At 45.4% G+C, this 23019-nt stretch overlaps 1 protein-coding gene across 1 annotated transcript in view; it reads left to right on the top strand.

The window, feature by feature from the left end:
- Positions 1–23019, top strand: part of WDFY4 (WDFY family member 4) — a 251632-nt gene that overhangs the window by 169455 nt on the left and 59158 nt on the right. The window contains 4 exon segments of the mRNA XM_043476353.1: positions 8335–8483; positions 12018–12138; positions 15213–15298; positions 16769–16831. Coding sequence (XP_043332288.1) covers positions 8335–8483; positions 12018–12138; positions 15213–15298; positions 16769–16831 — 419 coding nt within the window.

Raw genomic sequence — 23019 nt, 5'->3', positions numbered from 1 at the left:
CACAGGGGCTGAAACTGAGGTGTTGGCAGGACTGCGGGTCTCTCTAGAGACTCTGGGAATGAATGCATTTCTGAGCTCATTCAGGTGTTGGCAGAATCCAGTTCTACAATTCTGTAGGACTGAGGTCCCTATTTCTTGCTGGCTGTTAACCAGGGGTTAACCAGCTGCTGGAGGTTTCCTACATCCCTGCCTTGTGGCCCCCTTCCTGCATCTTAAAAGCCAGCTGCAGTGGCCTTCTCACCCTGCACATCTCTCCAACCCCCTTCTGCCTCATCTTCCCTCTCCTTCGTCTCCCCTCTACCTCCCTCCTCCATTGATTCTCTCCCACCAACTCTTCCACCTTCCTCTTCAGCTGCTAAGGTCTCATGGGAATTGGACCCACCAGATAATCTAGGGTAATCTCAATATTTTAGGGTCTACTGATTTGCAGTCTTAATTTCATCTGAAATGAGGAATCATTTCCAGCCCTTCAAGTAGCACCTGGGTTAGTGTTTGATGGGATAACCAGGGACGAGGCTCTTGGGGAACATCTTTGTCCGTAAACACTGCCTGCCATATTTGGTACCACTGAAGATCCATATCTCACCTAATCCATGTTCTTACTGTCCAAGAAGAGCTTCTGCAGATAGCATGACCCCCAGGTGCTTGCCAAGACTGGCCAGGTATCTGCAGCCCTGACTGGGCTGGGCTGAGGGCAAGGTCTGAAGTTTATAGTCACGGTCAGTGCTAATACCAGCCTGGCCTGTGCAGCGGGTACTTGCCTTCAGTATTTTTGCTAATTGTCTCACGCTGTAGCACTTCACTCAGGGGTCTTGTTGGGGAAGCCAGAGCCTGAAGCCCCCAGCCTCTGAGAGGCAGGCCAGGACTAGCAAGATGCTGTTCTCCTGTCCTCCCCTGCCTGTACTTAAACTTCAGTCTTTCTGGGTCTCCATGTCACATAGCAGGAAACTGTCAGAATGCTTCATGTGGCTCATGACTCCAGGCTGTGCAGACAGGAGCTTGTGAAGCCCAACAGGGGCTGAGGCAGGAACCGTCCTGTTTCCACATAGTGCTTGGTGTCCCTTTGTCTGTGGAGAGGGACCACCCCGGGTGTGGGGGCCAAAGGAGCGTCAGCTCCCAGAAATGAGGTGCTGAGCAGCTGCAAGCAAGTTGTTTCTGAATATTATCAAGACATTTGTTCTTTGCACGAGTTGTTTTGATCCATTTTGTTGAGTTGTGCTCATTCCCTCTGGCTTTATGGTTAATTGTGGAAGAGACTGTTTTCTGATTCAGCTGAATTCCTGCAGGGTCTGTGGACCAAACCACCAGATACAGCCGCTCCCTGGAGAAGTTCTAGGAGACAAGCGAGGGCCCCGTGGGGACAGGCTCCCTTTAGGCAGAGTGGGCAGGGGTCTGGCCCCAGTTCCACCTCCACCACTTATATTGCATGTCCTCACCCTAGACTCTGTGCCAGGCACGGAGCAGCTCTCGATGGCTTGTACCTGCTATTATTACTGTGACCATGGCTCTTTCTTTAATAGTATCTTAGGATTTGTTCTTTCAGGCCAAGAAAAAGGGGAAAATGGGGTATTAACGCTGAACACCAAGCGATGACCTTGAGGAAGTGGGGAAGGGCCTGTCAGTGCAAACGAGGAAGTGCTCGTCTATGGACGGCGTCAAACCCCAGATGGGCCTCCGCCCAGCAGGTCAGGTTTCTCCTGGGTTCTACTCTGACCCTCTGTTCCATCCTTCATCATCTCAGCAGGAAAGAGATCCACTCAGGCCTGGATTCTTTCAATCTGTCCCAGCTCAGCACTTGCCCCGTCGAGGAAGGGAGAATTGTTGCACTGACTCTAGAACCATGGTACAGATGGTAAAGAATCTGCCTGCCAATGCAGGAGATTCAAGAAACGCAAGTTTGATCTCTGTGTTGGGAAGACCTCTGGAGAAGGAAATGGCAACCCACTCCAGTATTCTTGCCTGGAAAATGACATGGACAGAGGAGCCTGGTGGGCTACACAGCCCATGGGGTGGCAAAGAGTTGGACATGACTGAGCGTGTGCATGCACGTGCATGCGCGCACACACACACACACACACACGGACCATGAAACAGTTCAAGCAAAGATACAGGAAGTGTGCCCACAGCAGGGGTGTGTGTGTGTGTGTGTGTGTGTGTGTGTGTGTGTGTGTATAGATGGTTATTTTCTTCATTTCCTCAGACTAATATTTTCTGCTTGTGTTGAGATATTTTGTAGCAACTATTGTTGTAATTCTAATTCAGCATTGCTGAGACAATATCAGCATTGTTGAGAATTCTCCTAATTCAGATGTCTCCATAAGACCTTGTGGGTCTCGTGTGCTTTCTAAGTGAAAGGACACCCACGCAGGGTATATGTGGCAGGTGTGCGCCTACACTCAGAAAAACCAGAACACCTGCCTTCAGTGGCCGTCACAGAAAGTGGGCAGGCAGCCTCACGGCGAGTCCTGCCCCTTCTCCCCTGCCATCTCAGAAGCACTTGCTTTTAGGGCCTTTGCAAGACCCAGCCCAGGAGACTGCAGGGCACATCTCCTCACACACTTCTGGATGGCTTGTCCCTACAGAGGCCTCTAGGGGAAGCCAGCAGACCAGAGCTCAGAATGGCAGCAGCTTAATTCATTTCTATGTGAGAGCTCTGATCGCCTCCAGCGATACCTGGGACAGTAATTATTCTATGCCACTTTTGCGCCATTGATTAATGATTCCCAGAACCACAAACACATTTCTCTGCAAACAGCTCCATTTGACACGAGGAGTGGTTTATTTAATGCATGTTAACCGTGGGCTTGTGTCAGCTGCTGCGTCCCTTGCACCTCCTCCACAGAGCTGCTTGCAAAAGTGTATCCACTTAAAAAATGTGCTTCCAGACCCAGTCCAGAGTCAGAACTCCCATGAGAGTTGTTTTTTACTGTTGCTTGAAAATTACATGAAATCAATTAATTTCATGAAAATTAATTAATTACATGAATTAATTATTTAATGCATGTAATATGTAATTAATTACATGAAAAACTAAACATTTATTTTTTCATACAGACTCAATGTAAAATATTAGCATGACTTTGTTAGACGCGAAATCAGCTTAAAGGGAGATCTTTTTGTGTTGAACAGCAGAGAGCAGCACCAAGCTCTTCGTAGGTATTTTTAGCTGAAGTCATTTGTAGAAAGTGAAGAAGTGTGTTAAACCTCTCATGTAGAATCTTTCCCCCAAGGTGGGTCACCATGACTGACCTTCTAGAATGCAGAGCTACACATGTGGTCCCTACTGAAAACCTTCTGAGGCTCTCTTTGGCACACTTCGTGCCCTTCTGAGCTGGCCCTGTGCTCCCCTGGACTTGCTTCTCTCACCCTTACATGAGTGTGCAAGTGTGCATGCACACACACCTGCCTTTTTACTCTAATTATACAGAATTGCTTATATTCTCCAAACATGTCCCACTCTCTCAAGCCTTTGTGCCTTGGAAATTTTCTCCTCTGTTTTTAATCTTCTTAACTCATAACCACAGCCTTGGGGTCACCACCTCGAGACTCACTGCTCTGATGTCGCCTCTACTCCCTCTCGGGGCTCTGTCTGGGCCAGGCACTCTCCTCTGTGCCCCCAAAGTATGTGTGCTTCCCTCCAACACCATGCTCTTCGAGGATAGTTGATATTCTCCTCTCTTTCCTGTCAAACCACAAGCACCACAAACATGTGCTTTATCTCCCCTTGTGTTTGCATGGGGGCACAGGCTAAAACATCTAACACATCGCTATTAAATGAAAGTATGAGCAAATAAGTGAGTGGTAGCCATAGGTTTGCTTAAGACGGGACCTCAGCTTTTGTAGCCTGGCTGGTGTCCCTGGCTCAGTTTCTAAGAGTGGTCTTCAGGTCATCTGCATCAGAATCATCTGGCCTACCTATTCAAATGCAGATTCCAGGACCCACTCTGTACCTGCTGAATCAGAACAACTGGGATGTAACCTGGGAATATGAACTTTAACAAGCTGCCCAGGCGACTCTCCTACCTAAGCTTTTCAAATAAATGCTGAGATTCATGGGTCTGGGTTTTACAATATCCAGAGCTGCCCTAGCTAGAAACACGTTTCATCTTTAACCACTGATGCGTGGATCCTCAGTAAATGCACTTAGTGCCATGCACTGCGCTTTGAACAGACTTCAGAACTTGTAATCCTTTTCAGTTTCCATCCTTTTCCATTTGGTCTCTTCAGAGCCAGCAGAGAAAGGCCGAAGGTTTGGTTGTTTGCAGGCTCGCTTGTGGAAATGGCAGATGCAGGCAGACAGGGGTCATCCCAGCTCCTTGTCTCCATCTGAAAAGAAGAGTTGCCATCAACAGATCTTTGCGTTATATTTCTTCTCAGATTTGCCAAGTTGACATATAAAAAATAGTGTCTCCTTATTGTTTTAATATACATTTCTTTGACTACTAGTGTGACAGAGCGCTTCATCTAAAAATCATCCATGTAGAAAAAGTAGATTTCTGAGTTCATAGGTAGTCAATGTAAATGGAGTTGAATAGCCTCTTTCCTTTTTGATACTTAACTTTTTCTCAGCAATCTGTGCTTTCTGTTTTTAAAAAAAAAAAAAGAGAGAGAGAATACTCTTATTCCAGACACCAGTGTAGCGGAATTTATTGTTAACAAGGTCTCGGTGAGCAGATGTATGAAAAGTGTGACACCTGTGAACAGAGCTGAAGCTTTCTTTGCAGTAGATTTTGCAGACAAGTGTGACAGAATGTGGGCTTCCCAGGTGGCTCAGTGGTAAAGAATCTGCCTGCAGTGCAGGAGTCGCTGGTTCGATCCCTGAGTCAAGATCCCCTGGAGAAGTGAATGGCAGCCCACTCCAGTATACTTGCTTGGAAAATCCCATGGACAGAGGAGCCTTACAGGCTACAGTCCATGGGGTCGCAAAGAGTCAGACAGGACTGAGCGACTAAACAACAGCAACAATGAGAGAATGTACACGTTAGCTCTGTTACTGGGTACCTCATGTGATAGTGCTGAATCCTACATTTTCTACCTGTAAAATTAAGGTGTTGCACTAAGTTGTAGACTAATAGTGCTGGAAGAAATCTTGAGAGAGCCTCCAGCTGAACTTCCCCTTTTGCAGACATCAGGCTGAGGCCTGCCTCTAGGAGAATGTGCTGGCATGGGCTTCCACAGAATGTCCCAGCACATTGTTCCCTTCTAACTTTAACTCTGGCGGTTTTGGACCTCCAGACAACCTGTTCCTTATCATACCTGGGCCAGGTGTGGCTGTGTGCTTACTTATCTACCCATTAGGAGTGAAAATATGTCCCTTAGCCAAACTTAAAAATGTTCTACTTATGGAGCTGAAGTCCCACTCTTTTTAAAGTGATTGATAGAATCATGGCAGGAGGGATTTCTTCATCACAAGTGAACTTGGTGATGGAGCCCTCTTAGGGTTTATTTAAATGGAAGAGCAGGGAATAGTTCACTTGGGCTCATTTTCCAGTTTTTAGAATGTTATCCTTTTCTAGCAGAATCCATTTTTAAGCTATTGACCCAGCTCTCACCAGACATTCCTCTTGTGGTTTGGTTTATTCTGGTTATTACTTAATTCTCACCCAAAGGAAAACACCAGGAGATCATGAGAACATGCTGCAGCCCCTGCTGTTGGCACCACAGAGTCTGGGCAAGGGTGGGGCATCACAGGGACAGGAGAGGCCAGGGAAGTACCCAGGCCTGTGTACTCTGGCCCCACATCCGACCATGTGAACTTGAGGATGAAGTCTCCTCCGTACAAAGGCGTAAGAGAAGAAGCTTCAACAGCTTGGCGTAGGAAGCGTAAACACCCTCCACCAATGCTGGTGGGAGTGTGAATTAGCGTCACCTTGCAGGAGGGCAGTCTGGCACTAGATCAGAATATAAAATGTCCACGTCCTTGACCTGCAGTTCTACTTCTAGGAATTTACAAGATTTACTCCAGATTTACATATGTGTTCAAAGTGACCTATGCACAAGGATCGTCACTACAGCATCACTTATAATGTTAAAACATTTGAAAACAAATCAATAGAAGGTTGTAGCACATCCATGCAAACTAATGGTCTGTATCTTTTAATAAAAGTGAGACAACTCTGTAAGAAGTGATTTGGAAAGGGCTCCTAGATGGCCTATTAAGGAAGACAACTAGATGCAGATCAGTAGCTGTATGAATATGCTATTTGTGTAAAAAAAAAAAAAGATAATATGTATAAAACAAACTATGTAGGCACAGAATCTGTTTGGAAGATTATACTGCAGGAGAGACAAAATTTTTCCTCTATCCCCTTAGAGTCTCTATTTAGGCTACAGCATTGAGTTGGCAGAAGACAGATTGACAGGAGAAGTGCAGACAGATTTTATTTTTATGAGTACATGGGGGCCTTCCAAGGAAAATGAAGACACCTAAGGCCCTCAGGATTTGAGCATGCTTTCCAGCTTCACCAGCCACACTGACCTCTCTTCTGCTCCCCAGATCTGCCTTTCTTGCCTCTATGCTCTGAGATAGATATTCCTATTCCATGAAATTTCTTCTTCCAGCCTTGCCATGACTGCTCATTTCCATCCTTCAGGTCTCAGAGTTTGTCTGAGATAGTGTCCCCTCCAAGTTTCTCTCTGCCTTATATCATTATCAACCTGTTTTTCTTTTTCTTCTTTCAATGCATATCACAGTTTTTGATAATGTATTGGTGGATGTGTCTTTCCCCACTGGATTTTAAGTCCCACGAGGGTAGGGTTCTTGCTTATCTTGTTTGTCCTTCACTTTGGCTAAATCCCATTTGAAGTAGGGTGTGAGCACTGGTGTGCAGGGCTTCTCTCCAGGTTTCACCTCTGCTGCCCCATCATTGCTCCCAAAGGTGAGCAGGGAGCTTAGCTTTAACCCCAGGCTCGTCCATTTACCCATCTTTGGTGCATCCTCTTTCTTTTTCATCTCTAAATTAGACTAGTAAAATTTTTCTTTCCCAGTTGTAAGGATTATTTGTAAATGGTTTACAATGTTTATGTGAAAGTGTTAGTCACTCAGTCATGTCCAACTCTTTGCGACCCTCTGGACTGTAGCCCGCCAGGCTCCTCTGTCCATAGGATTCTTCAGTCAAGAATACTGAACAAGGTAGCCATTCTTTTCTCCAGGACATCTTCCTGACCCAGGGATCGAACATGGGTCTCCTTCATTGCAGGCAGATTCTTTACCATCTGAGCCACCAGGGAAGCCCAATGGTTATATAGTAGGTTATTGTTGTTTTTTTTTAAAGTCAGTTCTTCTTTTGTATAGCTGAAATTAGCACAGAATTATCCTGAGAAAATGTTGGCCTTGATCTTACTCTGGTTCCTTTGAGCTCCTGTCACCGAGAATTCATGTATTCTCCCACTCATTCCTTCAGAGATTCATTCTATGTAAGGACCCAACTAGTCCTTACTTAATGTGGGACTCTGGTTCATACCAAGACATCATCCCAGGTCAGTCTCCCCAGAAAGCCAACACTGAGCCAGAGGTGCACGCGTCACGTTTATTGGGAGTGTGGGTTGCTAGATGGGGTACAGGATGTGCACCCTCACTGCAGTCTCAGCCAGACCTCGGCTGAGGCCACGGGAGCTCACAGTGAATGGAGGCAAAGGGCCCAGTCCGTCTGCCTCTGTGCCGACCCGTTGTTGGGGACAGATGACCACTGAGACGGGGACATGACCCGTGACAGGTACTCTCTTTAGCTGAGGGGATTCTGGGAAACTGCCAGCATCTCCAGCTGCTGAGAGAATGTGCTTGAGCCAGAAAGAAGGGATCTGGGCACAGCTGGTGCCTCCTCTGCACACACCTTGGAGCAGCCTTGGCCTTTGCAGACAGTCGTACCAGTCTTGCACTTGTGGTTCTAGGCAGACCTGGTTCCGGCCCTGTCCTAGTCACTTTCCAGCTGTTTTCTTGACAAATTTCTTCACGTCTGTAACTGAGTGATGCCTCAGACCTCAAAAACTTTCCTCATTGTTTACTGAGAAGTGTTTTGCATGGTTGTAGAGGAGCTTAAAGTGAGAGGAAAAATGTCAACATGTTCAAAATAGCAATGAATACTCATCCACATGCCTTAGTGCGATACGGTGGCCTTGGGTAAGTGAAATAATGAAACAGGGTGTTGGGTGTAGAAGTCCCACTTAGACTGTGCAGGGCAGTGCAGCTGGGGGGCAGCAGCTCTGTCATTTACAGGGTGCTACTCTCACTTCCCAGTGCTCAGTGGGCGACCAGACACTGCCCACCTGTCCTCCTTAAGAAGCTGGGCGTGTTTCCCGCATGCATGGCCTGACTCTGGCACTCTCTCCCTGCAGGTGACGCAGAAGTACTCCCTGGTCATCGTGCAGGGCCACCTGGTCTGCGAAGGGCTCCTGCTCTTCGGCCAGCAGCACTTCTACGTCTGCGAGAACTTCACGCTGTCTCCCGTGGGTGATGTCTACTGCACCCGCCACTGCTTATCCAAGTGAGTGCCCCTCCAATCCTGGCAGATTCTGCCCTGACCCCAAGCTGCCTTCTCAGCCACCCCACGCCTATGCCTCCCACCTTGTTCTTTCTATGGGCTCAGGTTTGGGCCGGAAACTGAGCTATGAGGTAAAAGAGAAGAACCTTAAGGCATCGGCATCCATGACTAGGATCCCCCAAAACTAAAATCTGGAGCAGTTAACCATATAGCAGCTCCTCAGGCTCTCCTGCTATGAAATGCACCACAGGACAAAAGGGATCGCTCTTTAGGTTATTTGGATAATAGAATCCAGTCCCATCAGTGTACTTATTCAACAACTTTTTTTTTTAATTGGAGTATAGTTGATTTACAATTTTGTGTTAAATACTGCTGAAAAATAATGTATTTATATATATGCATAACTGAGTCAACAACTTCTTGCTTGTTGATCCTTATGCAAGACATCAGGCACTGCCTCTTTATCCCTGCAAGGCCCATAATATAATCAGCAGCATATACAGGTTCTTATGGAAAGAGTTTGGAGCACACTATCATCAAGGGACAAAATACATGTTATGCGAGGACTCTTCAGGGTTCATTCACACTTGGAGGGATGATACGTGGCTGGTATGGTGAGGGACAGCTACTTGGAGAAGTGAGCTAAGATTTGGGTCTTGAAGGATGAGTGATATTTGGGTAGACATTTGAAGTCATTTTTATACCAACTAATACCAGAGATCTTTGGCAGGAAATTCTGAAGTTCTCTAGGATCAAATGTATTGATAGTTGGTGTATTTGGGTTCAATCAGCAGCTCTTATTGAATAATTCTCTACTGTTTATGAAGTATTGCCATTCAAAACCAAATTGACTGTGTTTGCACTTTTGCTAGTTATTGTCAGTTGTATGTTTTCATTATTTGTGAAGAAATTTAGATGCCAATTTCTTTTCTAGTTAGCCAAAGCTCAAGTGATGACAAGATAACCTCTTAGCCCAGTGGCTCTCAAGCTAAATTATATTGACTCACCTGGAGGACTTGATAAAATAGACTTCTAGGACCCACCATCATCCCAGTTTCTAAGTTGATAGATCGGGGTTAGGGCCTAAGGTTTTACCAAATTCACAGCTAATGCTCATGCTACTGGTCTGGGACCACATTTTGAGAACCACTATTTAAGACTATTGACAGAGGAACAAGAGTCTCACATGCCAATAAGCAAGAATTTTAACTCCCAGGTGTCATCTTATTTCCAACCTATGTGAAGAAGAAAGAATTTAAGGAATGTGGAAGGATAGATGTCAGCCCACCCTCCTTTGATTTAGGTTTGCTTTAAAATGCTTGGCCTTCTTCTATCTGCTAACTTCCGTCTTTTATCCATACCAAATGTTCACTGATTGCAGTGAATCTTCTATGCTTTTTCAAGGCAGGCATATAATTAATACTTGGCACACTCATCTCATTTTATTGCTCATGTTTTATTGATACTGATCAATATGGACAATGGGTCTGCAGACTCGCCTTTCTGAGAGCTGATGAAAGCTTTCCACTCCACCCATATGCATGGAGTGCCCATGAAATGACTCGCATAGTCCATTGCTTCACTCCCCACCTCTGGTTAGTGTTGGATAAGATCTTATTGATTAGGTAAATTGTATTTATGAGGTGCATGTAATCATCATCCAATTGACTATATCTGCACTTTCAATTGACACCCAGTTGTTAGGTTGGATGTACTCAAGTCTCAAAATGTCCTTTTCTAGAATGCAAGTAGGAGAGTAGTGAGAATGTTTAACTACCTTAGAATTGCATAGGTAATTTTAGTCACCATACCTCAAAGAAGTGTTTGTTAAACCAGACAGTGTTTTCTCTCTGAGCCCTTGTTTACTGCCTGAAGAAAATGCTGGCACTTGTGGAGATGTGGTTCTCAGAGATGGGCCATTAGATCATGTGAGATCAATGGAGATTAAGTCTTATTTTGACCATGAAGACTAAGGAAGATATATAAATAAGCCAGTTAAAAATAAAGCGAAGTCAACTCTGAAATGTTTCTCTAAAAGACTGCCATCAATTTGAGTATAGTTGAGCCTTAGACCTTGAAAGAGACTCCCTGGTGTACCATGAAAACATCCCAAATAAAACTCAAGAACACTGCCAATCCTCCAGCAGTTATTGGACCCAGGTACTTTGTAACTTTCCTCAGAAAGCAAGACCCTTTCTAGAAGGTTATATTTTGCTTTGAGGAAGATTCCTTCTTGGCTGAATAGGGTAACTGTGTTTTCCATGTAACTAGTTTTCTGGGGCTGTTGTACACAGTATCAAAAACTGGGTGGCTTCTTAAAAATTTATGATCCCTCAATTCTGGAAGCTAGAAGTCTGAAATCAAGGTGACAGCAGGGCCATGCTCCCTCTATTGCTTTAGGGAGGATCCTTCCTTGCCTCTTCAAGCTGCTAGTGTTTCCTGGCCATCCCTGATGGTCCAAGGCTTGTAGACACATCACTCCAGTCACATGGCCATCTTCTCCCTGTGTGTGTCTGTCTCCATGTCTAAGTTTCCCTTTTACTGGGGGATACTAGTCTTATTGGATTGGGAACTATCTTCATGACCTCACTTTTATTACCTCTGTTATTCACCTATTTCTAAGTAAAGTTACATTCTGAGGTACTGGGGATTAGGACGTCAACCTGCATCTTCTGGGGGACCCAATTCAACCCATACGGCCAAGCTCACAAGGTGTAGCGTTTGACTCATTTGGTGGGAATCCAAACCATCCAACTGGCTTTTTATGATTAGTGCTTTTAGTCAGCAGCTTTAAGGCATCAGCTCTCTGTTTAATTTCATTCAGCAAATACTTATTGAAAGTCTGTCTTATACCAGCACTGGGGTAGACTCCACAGATACACAGCTCAGTCGGATGAGGGCTGAGTCTGGTAAAGAGTTTGTGATCTAGCAGATGATTTGGGTGTAAATTCCAGGTATAAACTGGTAATTGGATTTGTCCCATACAAATGTGGGACAAATCAAAGTATGTTTTAATCTGAAATCCACTTCCATTACCAAAGACCCAGTCAATCAACATCATGATTATCATTTAGTGTCCTGTGATTTCCCTAGTTAAGAATATCATATTAAAAGTTACACTATGACCATGTTGTCTGAGACCGTGTTGAACAGGGACTGTTTAGTAGAGGCTCTTCATCTTTCTGCCTCATGTTTCGGGAACTTGAAATTTGTCCATACCTAACTACACATCTCTTTGACTTTTTCCCCACTGCATCACCAACCCATTTCTGACCCCGATACCCAGAGAGCCTTCTCACACTTACGTCTGCACCCTGTGTCACTGTCTTTCCTGAAGGTGACCCCTTTGCCTTGTGTCCCCTCCTCTGGTAAAGCCAGTGTCCCAGATTACCCCTCAGCTCAGGGCTGACACAGTCAGGGTTTATCAGGTAAGTGGGTGCTGGCACATCCCCCGATGTGTCCCAGAAACTCCAGTTCAGGCAGGTGAGCAAGCCCTCACTGGACACCCTCTCACTGCACGCATTGATTTCTTTCCAGCATTAGCGACCCATTCATCTTCAACATGTGCAGCAAAGACAGGTCCTCTGACCATTACTCGTGCCAGCGCCACAGCTACGGTGATCTCAGGGAGCTCCGACAGGCACGCTTCCTCCTGCAGGTGAGACCTGGGAGGGGCCCGGAGGAAGGACCCTCCCTTCCCTAACCCTAACCCTAAGACCTGATGGTGGTTCAGATGCCATCGAGGCCCCATCTGAGTGGGAGGGGCACACCTCCTTGACCCCTTCACCCATGCACAGCCCAGGGCCCTTTGGGACACCTGTGAATACCCCTGGCTTCTGTTGGGCTGGTCCCCTGGCTGGGACAGAGTTCTGCCCTCTACTTCACCCTCTCCCCAGTCCCTGCCATTTGGCCACTGGGCCCTTCTCTCTCTTACCATGTCACTTAGGATCCAGCCCAAAAAAGCAAAGAGCTTTATTTTCCCCTTGACATGCCCCAGAGCTGCCTCGGAGACTCAGGAATACAGGACGGGGCAGCTCCACTGCCTGATGGCAGAGCTGGTGACTGAGAGCTGAGTGCCAGTCTGCCCTGTTCAGACCGCGGGGACACCTCCTCAGGCTACTGCCTCTCCCCTCTGCCCTCCTCAAATCTTCCTCTACCGTCAAGCTCCGTCATTTCCTGTGCCAGGTGATTTAGAGATCTCCTGATTGTCCGCTCCGACCAGGATCCCAGAACCTTGTCTGGCGTATTCAAGGGCTCATCTGGCTGCTAAACGAGCAGACTCCTTCCAGAGGCAGGGTTCTGTTGTCAGTGAGTCACAACCAAACACTTCTCATCTCCTACCTTAGAGGCACACCACCTGGTTTAGAAGCATCACCTCAGGGGCAAAAGGGGGAAGAGCTCTGGGGTTCCCACTGGCCTCAAACACATCTTGCCCTCAGCAGTCCAACCTCTGCAATAGCAAAGCTGCAACTGTGCCCAAGGGCCTCCCAACCTGGCAGAGGAAGAGATGAGGGCCCACCCCTGTGAGAGGGGCAGGGCCCAGACCCCTTCACCCATTCTCCCTGTAGGGTCTCTATTCTGCATAGGCCAACAAGAGAGTGCTTGGCCCTCTGGAACAGAATAAGTGTACCTTTCTTTGTCCTGTGACCCTCCTGCTGGAGGCCTCATTGTTATTTATATTATTATTATTCTCTGGAGCTAAAGCTCAAGGGAGCCTTTCAGAGGGGCTCATTCTAGGGAGGATCAGTTGCCCCACAGACAAGGATCTGGCAAGCTGCTGGCTCTGACTGGCTCTTTCCCTCTCCTTCCTTCTCTGCTGCTTTTGCCCACAAAGCGTTGGTTCCCATTTTGCCAGCCCTCAGTGGCCTTCTCAGAGAGTGAACCAGAAAGGGGTGGGTGGAGGAGGCCCTTTGCTGATGGTTCTGACCAGGGCCAGCATGGGTCCAGTCCTGAGCCTGGCTCTGCACAGCCAGGCACCTCTGGGCTTCCATTTCTCCCCAGTGAACAGACCACCACCCCTTGTCTTTTCCACTATTACATAATATAGCACTTAGCACATTTTGAGCACATAGCAAGTACTCAAAAATTATTTTTTTTAGTGATTGTATGTCTATTTACATGTTATACATAGTAGCAACTAAGTATCAGTAAGTGAGTGTCTTTCTCCCCAAAGGAGATTGTTTCCAGATGGTTGGTTAGCCTGACAGTGGTGGAAGCCAGAAGTGGGAGGGTGTGTGAGCATGTCTAAGTGGGGCTGGGAGAGCTTCATGTGCAAGGCCCCCATTTGCCCAGCCCTGGATTCTCCCAGAAGGAAGTCAGAGCCTGGGCACTCGAGGTTGCTGGGGCAAGTCATGGGCTCCATAGATTCTATGTTCATCATCTCTTTGCACATTATTTATACTTCTATATGTAGGAAAAAAATCTGAGGCTCTTATGTACATCTGCAGAGGAGAAGGGTGCTACATTATCATTACAGATACTTTCCCTCTGCTCAGAAGTCTAATGAACTGGACTTTGAGAACCCGCTTCCAGCCAGGAAGGAGCAGGACCTGACCGTTGCTGGATGCAGCACCCCATCTCTGAGTCCGACCCTCACCCTCCCCATCTCTCCCTCCATGCTCAGACCTCACTTCTCCCATGCCCTTCCTCAAGTACTGAGTATTCTCTCCCTGACCCGACCTCATCCCTGAGCTTCATCCTATATGTGGGCTCACTCTATCACTATTCCAAGTCTAAGAAAGGAAAAAGGAAGGCAGGCAGGTTCATTTAGGTGTTAACAAAATACCCTTGAAGAGAGATTGCTATGTCAGTGTGGCCACATCAAAATGGCTCAACAAAGTGGTTTTGGCAAAGGTCCTGTGCCTCAAGTCTGCAGGTCAGCATAGGATGCTGCCCAGACTAAGGCTTGCATCCACTCATTCAACCAGCTCCCCTAGTGTTTCTGGTAAGATGATCCTTCGGTTCAGGAAGTGAAACCCTTGACTCAGGAGTAGAAGTGTCTGAAGATATCATTGGGCACTTTCCTCCTTTTGTCCCCTCCTCACTTTTCCTGTGAGTTGGGCTCTTGTTTCCTTCTTCAGTCAAAGGAACTCTGAGGTCTCCTGCCCTCCTACTTACTCTGTGAAGACTCCAATTCATCACTGTTACCAAAGTCTTCATATCCCTTGTGGGAGGTTGGAAGGACTAACTAGGAAGGGTTGCCTTTGTCAACCTAAATAAGGAGGTAACTGAGGCAAGCTTGAATTTACCAGAAATTGAGTTGATTCAGGAATAAGAGAGGAATAACCACTGAGGAAAGGCAGGCTTTTGTGAGCTATAGGCTAATGGGTTGAGGGTTTGAGGTCGGCTGTATCTACTGGCAAAGAGAACAAGGTGGGTGTGTCCACTCAGAGTCCAAGCAGTAAGTTCATTGGTTTGTGAACGGGAGAGATTCTTGGTGGATGTTCATTACTTCGTAGGTAAGTCTTCATCCTCCGCCAATTAAGCATCTATGGGAACTGAATCTCTCAGTTCTGAAGTTCTGTTTTCCAGAGCACACATGCCTGAGATTTGCCCTTTCATGTCTCTGCGTCCATTTTAGACTGAAATCCTTCCACACCTGACATAGAGGCCCAGATGGCCAACAACCATGGCTCCATGGAGCAGGAGCGCAGGGCAGGGGGTGGGGGAGGGAGGTCTCCATCCATCCTAGGAAACTTCGGAGCAGTAAGTAAAAGGGGTTTCTCTTTATAGGACATTGCCCTGGAGATCTTTTTCCAAAATGGATATTCCAAGTTTCTTGTCTTCCACAACAGTGATCGAAGTAAAGTCTTCAAAAGGTAAGAATTTGAAAATCCTCCGCCAAGGAAACTGATCATGAACCAACAGCAGCAGAACAGCTCTGTTCTCAGGAGATTGTTCTCCACCCACAGTGAGCAGGATTTAGGTTAGACTCGAGAAAGAACTTACCCGCAGAACTCTTGAGTTATGAAACAGAGTAAAGAGAAAACCATAAAAGCTCCTTCTCTCAATCCTGGGAAACAGGCTCTATTTCATGAACTGAAGTAATTTGGGACAGTAAAAACTGAAGGAAGGGAAAAAATGTGCAGACACAACATATTTAATCAGTCTTCCAGAATTTTCTGGCTTTATTTTTTAATTTTCCAAGTAATTTTTTTTTTGGCTTAATCATTTTTGTTGATCCCAGTTGCCAATTTTAGTTGCTCTGACTTCATATTTCACTGGAAAGAATTCCTAACAACTGATTTCCCACTTCTGCACGGAACATCTTTTTTTCTTAAAGAGAGAAGCATACTGTCTTTGTTTAACTTTACGTTCTCCAAAAAGATTAATCAATCTAAGAAATTTAAGCTAAATCTTAAATTTTATATTTATATTATTAAAGTTAGAGATATGTGAGTATGCAAAGAATCCAGAAGGTGTTAAAAGGTAGGTTCCTAGCCGTGAACAGATGACGCAGAAGCTGGGTTAATAGAAGAGTGGTCATATTCAGCTTCACCTGGGGCTAAAAGTCCTGAGGTGAGATTTAACATCCCTGGCCTGCATGTTCTGGGTGATTTTGTGCTCAGAGATTCTAGCCTTACCTTCCTGCTGGCCCTGGCCTATCAGCTGCCCTTGGGACCAGCTGCTGGGTCCCAAGGGCAGGACCAGAGTGGAGAAAACAACTTTTGCAGAAAGGCCATCTGAGCCAGCTCTGGGCACATCTCCATTGACTGTGATTCTCCCTTTGAGGCTCTTCCAAGGACTGCTGTTATATCGCCTCCTAAAATGTCTTCAAGTTCCATTTTAAACCAAACTGAAGAAGTAGACAGGCAACGCTGAACCTCACGTTCATGTTCCCTTATGATTTCTATGTGCTACACAAAGCTTTTCACAGTTGAGCTAGAAGTCTTCTACATCCATAGCTCAGGCAGTGAATGGTACCAACCATACCCCACCCTTGTTCAAGGAGCATTAAAGCAAGATGGCACCTGCCCCTGGAGTACTGCAGTGGTGGCTGAGATCGGCAATGGAAATGCCTGTGCCCAGCCCAGAGGAGGTCTCTAAAACTTGTAATTTTGATTGCAGCTATTGTTTTTTTGTTATCATTGCTGTTATTTAGGCCAGAACATCTATTGGCAGAGGGTGCTAATGGGGTGTCTCACAGGTACACCCAGATCTGGGGACAGGTGGGGTTCACTGGAAGGGCAAGAATGAACCTGATCTCTAGCCTGCTTCCGAAAATGTTTTCCTGGTGGTGGAAGGGTCCTGACTCTGCTGATAGAATAATCCTTTCCCTTTTTGTCTAGCTTCTGCTCTTTCCAACCCAGCTTGAAAGGAAAAGGCTTCACGGAGGACACACTCAGTCTAAGGTAACAGGTCCAGGGAGGGGGCCAGCCATGTGCTCAGGGCAAGGTGTTAGCCTTGCTCTGATTTTCTTTATTTTCCTGATCCTCCTACCAAGAAAGCATGCAGAGAGCACGTCAATCTGCCTGCCACTTAATTTTTCACCCTCCCTTCCCCATATAAGCTGCGTCCTCCTGTAGTTCCTTCTGCAGTTAAACTTCCAGGGACTTGAAGTCCCAGGTGCTCTGTGGCTTGTTCAAACCAAAATGGCAGGAAGCTGCCCTCCGCCTGTGGTGGGTGTGGGCAGGTTGCCCATAGAAGTGTCGACCTAGGCCCAACCTTGGTGTCAGGGCTGCATGTTGGGGTGTGAGCAGTCCCAGGTCTGTGCTTTCTATCCGAGACTCTGAAATCTCAGAAGGTAAATAAATACATGTATGGTGATGTGCGAATCAGACACTAGTTTGTGAATCTACGGTATGGAGCATCTTTAAATGCTTACAGCCCCTTCCCCAGGCCCCCGTTTACAAGTACCACGTTCTCTGGAAGCCAGTGCTGGATCAGTAGGTGCTTTTATTTCAGTCAGGAAGGGGAATAGGAAAAGGATGGTGGTTGCTGGTTTTCTCTAGGATTGTGTAGGCCTCAGGCCAAGGGGAGTTGTGTTCAGAATATTTATAATGACTATGGAACGGGTGCCATCGAGTCATTCACAGTTATGTATCCATGGCTGGTTTTGTCTGGTGCTTGTTGCTTGACAGAGGAACATGGAAAATACTCAAAATTTCCCTGTTTATTGTGTTTGCATTCTTATGAGAAAAAAAGCAAAATGAGTGAAATGTAAAGCATGTTAGAGAATGATATGTATAAAAACTAGTTGGTTTTGAAAGCACAGGAGGGTTTGAAATCTTAGGAGGATAGGGAAAGCCCTCTTCAAGAAAGAATATTTGAATTAAGACTTGAACGAAGTGGGGAGACAAGTTATTCAGATAACTGAAGAAAACATTGTAGGCCAAAGGAAGGGCAGAACAAGGACCTCAAAGGTGGTGAAGTGGGCTTGGCTGGGGCCACAGTGGTTGGGGTGCAGAGAGCCAGTGGGAACAGAGATGAGAGAGCTAGCACAGCTCATGTAAGCCTTGGGGGCTCACCTAACGGCATCAGCTTTTACTCTGAGTAAATGGGAAGCATTGGAGGGATCTTGTGACCTAACTTATATTTTCAGAGACTTATTTTGTCTGTTGTGTTGAGAACAGAACACAGTAGGTCAAAGGCAGAAGCTGAAAGATTGGTTAGGAAACTCTTGTAGTAACACAGATAAGAGATGGTGATGCCATACACAAAAATAAACTCAAAATAGATTAAAGATCTAAATGCAAGGTCAGAAACTATAAAAGTCCTAGAGGAAAATATAGGCAAAACACTCTCCAACATAAATCACAGCAGGATCCTCTATGACCCATCTCCCAGAGTAATGGAAATAAAAACAAAAATAAACAAATGGTACCTAATTAAACTTAAAAGCTTCTGCACAACAAAGGAAACTATAAGCAAGGTGAAAAGACAGCCTTCAGAATGGGAGAAAATAATAGCAAATGAAGCAACTGACAAAGAATTAATCTCCAAAATATACAAGCAGCTCTGCAGCTCAATTCCAGAAAAATAAATGACCTAATCAAAATATGGGCCAAAGAACTAAACAAACTTTTCTCCAAAGAAGACATACAGATGGCTAACAAACACATGAAAAGATGCTCAACATCACTCATTATCAGAGAAATTCTAATCAAAACCACAATGAGGCACCATCTCATGCCGGTCAGAATGGCTGCTATCCAAAAGTCTACAAACAATACATGCTGGAGAGGGTGTGGAGAAAAGGGAACCCTCTTACACTGTTGGTGGGAATGCAAACTAGTACAGCCGCTATGGAGAACAGTGTGGAGACTCCTTAAAAAACTGGAAATAGAACTGCCATATGACCCAGAAAACATTACTGAGGCATACTGAGGCATACACACTGAGGAAACCAGAATTGAAAGAGACATGTGCACCCCAATGTTCATCGCAGCACTGTTTATAATAGCCAGGACATGGAAGCAACCTAGATGTCCATCAGCAGATGAATGGATAAGAAAGCTGTGGTACATATACACCATGGAATATTACTCAGCCATTAAAAAGAATACATTTGAATCAGTTCTAATGAGGTGGATGAAACTGGAGCCTATTATACAGAGTGAAGTAAGCCAGAAAGAAAAATACCAATACAGTATACTAACACATATATATGGAATTTAGAAAGATGGTAATGATAACCCTATATGAGAGACAGCAAAAGAGACAAAGATGTATAGAACAGTCTTTTGGACTCTGTGGGAGAAGGCGAGGGTGGGACAATTTGAGAGAATAGCATTGAAACATGTATATTATCATATGTGAAACAGATCGCCAGTCCAGGTTGGATGCATGAGACAGGGTGCTCAGGGCTGGTGCACTGGGATGACCCTGAGGGATGGGATGGGGAGGGAGGTGGGAGGGGGGTTCAGGATGGGGAACACATGTACACCCATGGCTAATTCATGTCAATGTGTGGCACAACCGCTATGATATTGTAAAGTAATTAGCCTCCAATTAAAATAAATAAAATTTAAAAACAGATGGCTTGGATTGGGGTGGGTGGCAGTAAAGATGGTGTGAAATGCTCAGATTTTGGACCTGTTTGGATGTGATTGAAGGTACTTCTGGTGGGATTTGTTGACAAGTCAGTTGTGGGTGGCTTATATGTATATAAGAGAAAGTGCTTAAGGATAAGACCAAGCATTGGGGCTTGAGCAATTGGAAGATGAAATGGGGAAGACCACAGGAAGAGCTACTTTGGGGAAGTAGTAGATATCAGGGGCTCAATTTTGGATGTGTTAATTTTGAGATGCCTGTCAGCTATCCACGTGGAGATGTCATTCAGGTCATTGGATATATGCTTTGAAATTCAAGGCAGAGTTGCTCCGGAGACATACATACCTAAGCTTGTGGGAGACGAACTTTGACAAAATGAGGAAGCTGGAGAGCTGGCCCTAGGCTCTGGGACCACGCAAACAGATAGGGCAGATGGTGAGGCTGTGGTGCTATGGCCAGCCATAGGCTTAAGGATCAGCCTGATTGGGGCTCATAGTAAGTGTTCAATAAATGATAATTCCTTTGCTTAGTTTTAGAATCAACTGCTGTGTATTTTGGGCATGTGTACGGAGCAATTGATTAAATACAGGCATCTGTGTTCTCAACTCTTTTGAGTCTCTCCAAGCCCTTCTCCTACCAGCCAAAGGATGCTTTCATGAGTTTCAGGGGGTAAGGCAGTGGTGGCTAGCCATTGCCTTATGCCTGGAATGAACTTGGCCATTTTTTATTTGGATTACCAAGGATAATGCCCAGTCTACGCACTGAGTCTTTAAAAATGCCTAGCTGCACTATGGACACTTTAGAGGATGTGAGCTTCTCTTCTCTGAAGGAGGTACATGGTCCATTCTACGGGTTTTCACCTGGTCCAGGATGCTTGGCTATCCTACAGGTTTTTGTATCTTCAACCCCCAGCTCTTCATAACTGGCTTAGTCTCTCTAGAGACCATCTCCCATGTATAGGAAACCAGATCTTTTGGGTACCAGAATTTTTACTGAAATTTCAGTGACAATGGCTGCCTCCATATCTGAATTCCAAGGATGGTGTACAGACCTGGGTCCCAAATGGAAAATATTGGATTGGCCAAAACATTCACTCGAGTTTTTCCTTAAGATGGTACAAAAAACCCAAATGAACTTTTTGGCCAACCTGCAAAACCTAGGGTAGCCTGGGATCCATAATCCATCTGTGTCTCCCCATTGTACAAATGGACCATTCTAAAGGCAACATGGTGGCATAATCAGACATCTGTGGGGGCCAAGGCTCTGCAAGCATATAGGAGTTTCCAACATAAAGCCAGCTGGACCCCCCTGGACATGTGTCTGATGGCCAGAAAGCTCCACGATGTTAAACACAGGCAGGCTGTGGGCAGATGTGAGAATAGCTGAAGTTACAGGGAAAGGGAAGCTAGTAGGAAATAAACATGTGAAGAAACACACATCTTTATACTTAAAGATATCTGCATCCTTCCACAAAGGGCTGGAAATAGTTTCCAAACAAAATATGAGGTATAATGATCCTTTACGAATTATCCCTAAACTCCTTTAATGGACAAAAACATAGATGTGATATCAGGTACCCAAAGTGATCTAGCTTCTCTTATTGTCCTGAAACTAAGAAAACCCAAGCAATTGTACTAGGTTACATCATTTCCCAGTGACAGATAATAAGATACAGATGGTGTGAAAGATATCTTTTTTTCTGGAACATACTTTCCCTTGGCACTGATAAATAGGGTCATGGATAACAAAGAAGTTAATTCCCTTGTTTATAAAATATGAATAAAAAGCACTGAAGAATATAATTTTCTATATTGATTCACTGAAAAATAGAGCCCTAACATTTGGACTTCTTTCTGTACAGACATTTCTTTGGGATGCTAACATGATCTGGCTCAGTTCCATTCCTTTCTGGTGATCTCAGCTCCTACTGAGCTCAGAGTTTACAAAGCTCAGAGAAATACAAGGCCCAGATGCCTATCCAACTCTTCCTCTTTCTCAAATCTCTGTTGCACACTACACACATCTTTGAATGAGCTAGAGGCATCCTTCCACATTCATAGTCCCTTCCACAGCCATGGTCCCTGAGGTCTGAAATATTCACTTGCCACATCAGTAAGACAAAAGTGTCCCTGGGCCGGAGGAAATTGTAGGTTGTAAGGCAGGGCTTATATTTGGGGCCTTATTGTATTTGTAAATTCTGAAAGGTTTCCTCAGTTTTATAGCTAACTTAAATGTAATGGTTAGGATGAAATTCATTTTTTGGCACTAAGTTCTGCAGTTGAGTAAGTAGTGTCCTTTATAGATTTCCTTTAATGAATGAGTTTCCTTCATAGAATATCTTTGAAACATAATGAAAGGGAAAGAACTTAGAAAACCAAACATAAGAAGCTATACATCCCCATAAGAAGAGGATCTTCCATGATAATCAGGGCATCACTGTTAGCAGCATGGAGGCTAAATTTCAAGTACTCCATCTTCCCATTTCTGCTGCTTCAGTCACTACTCTCCAGAGATTGTCACTGATGACCAACTGGGAGGCTCAGAGTCTGTAATGTGCATGGTTACTTTGAAAAAGAGAACTTCAGCTCCATCACTGAGTTGGAGAAACATGCTCCTTGGGCGTCTTGGCGAAGCACAGCCCTAGGAGGGCAGTAGTAGGGGCTGCACAACTCAGACCCTGGGGTTAGAGCAGAACCACTAGAACCAGAGGTGAACTAAACGCCATGGGGAAGAGCCAGTACCCTGGCATTGTGGAGCTTCTCACATGGCTGGCTCAACAGGCAATGGGCAGTGGAACCCGGTGACCAGAGATGAGCTCTGCCTGGGTTCTGCTCATATCTTGGTTCGGGCCTCATTTGTGTTGCTCCTTGTCTTTATTGTTCATATTTCCTCTTAGCTGTATTATTATCCATGCATGCATGTGTGCTAAGATGCTTCAGTCATGTCCGACTCTTTGCGACCCTATGGACCATAGCCTGCCAGGCTCCTCTGTCCATGGGATTCTCCAGGCAAGGATACTGGAGTGGGTTACCATGCCCTCCTCCTGGTGATCTTCCCAACCCAGGGATCAAACCCAAGTCTTGTGTGTCTCCTGCATTGGCAGGTAGGTTCTTTACCACTAGTGCCACCTGGGAAGCCCTATCCTTATCCATGACCTCAGACCTATTTTGAGGCAGAGGTATAACTGAAGTCCTCTCTGCACCAAGCCTGGCCCCTTTTTCCAACCAGCTTCACCTGGTCAACTGCCCACATGGGGTAATGGACAGGTATGTTGAAGTCCAGAACTGTGAAAGGAACATTTGCTGACTCGTGGTCCCCCTACCCCGTTTGCTGCTTGTGCCTAGCCACCACCAGAAAATCTGGAGCACAGATCAAGAAGCCATGCATTGTCTTTTTATTATTTTAACATCTTTCTCAGGAATATTCAAGGATAAGTTCAACATGGGTAATTTTACATTAGTCCAGTGATCTGAAGTTAAGGTGCTTTTTCCCCTAAAATGCCTTGACTCTTTGGGAGAGGAACTTTAAGCTTGCCATAGTTACTCAT

This window comes from Cervus canadensis, chromosome 8 (assembly GCF_019320065.1).
Source record: "Cervus canadensis isolate Bull #8, Minnesota chromosome 8, ASM1932006v1, whole genome shotgun sequence".
NCBI classification, from domain to species: domain Eukaryota; kingdom Metazoa; phylum Chordata; class Mammalia; order Artiodactyla; family Cervidae; genus Cervus; species Cervus canadensis.
The sequence above is the reverse complement of the archived record's forward strand: the minus strand, read 5'-3'. Positions and strand labels throughout refer to the sequence as shown.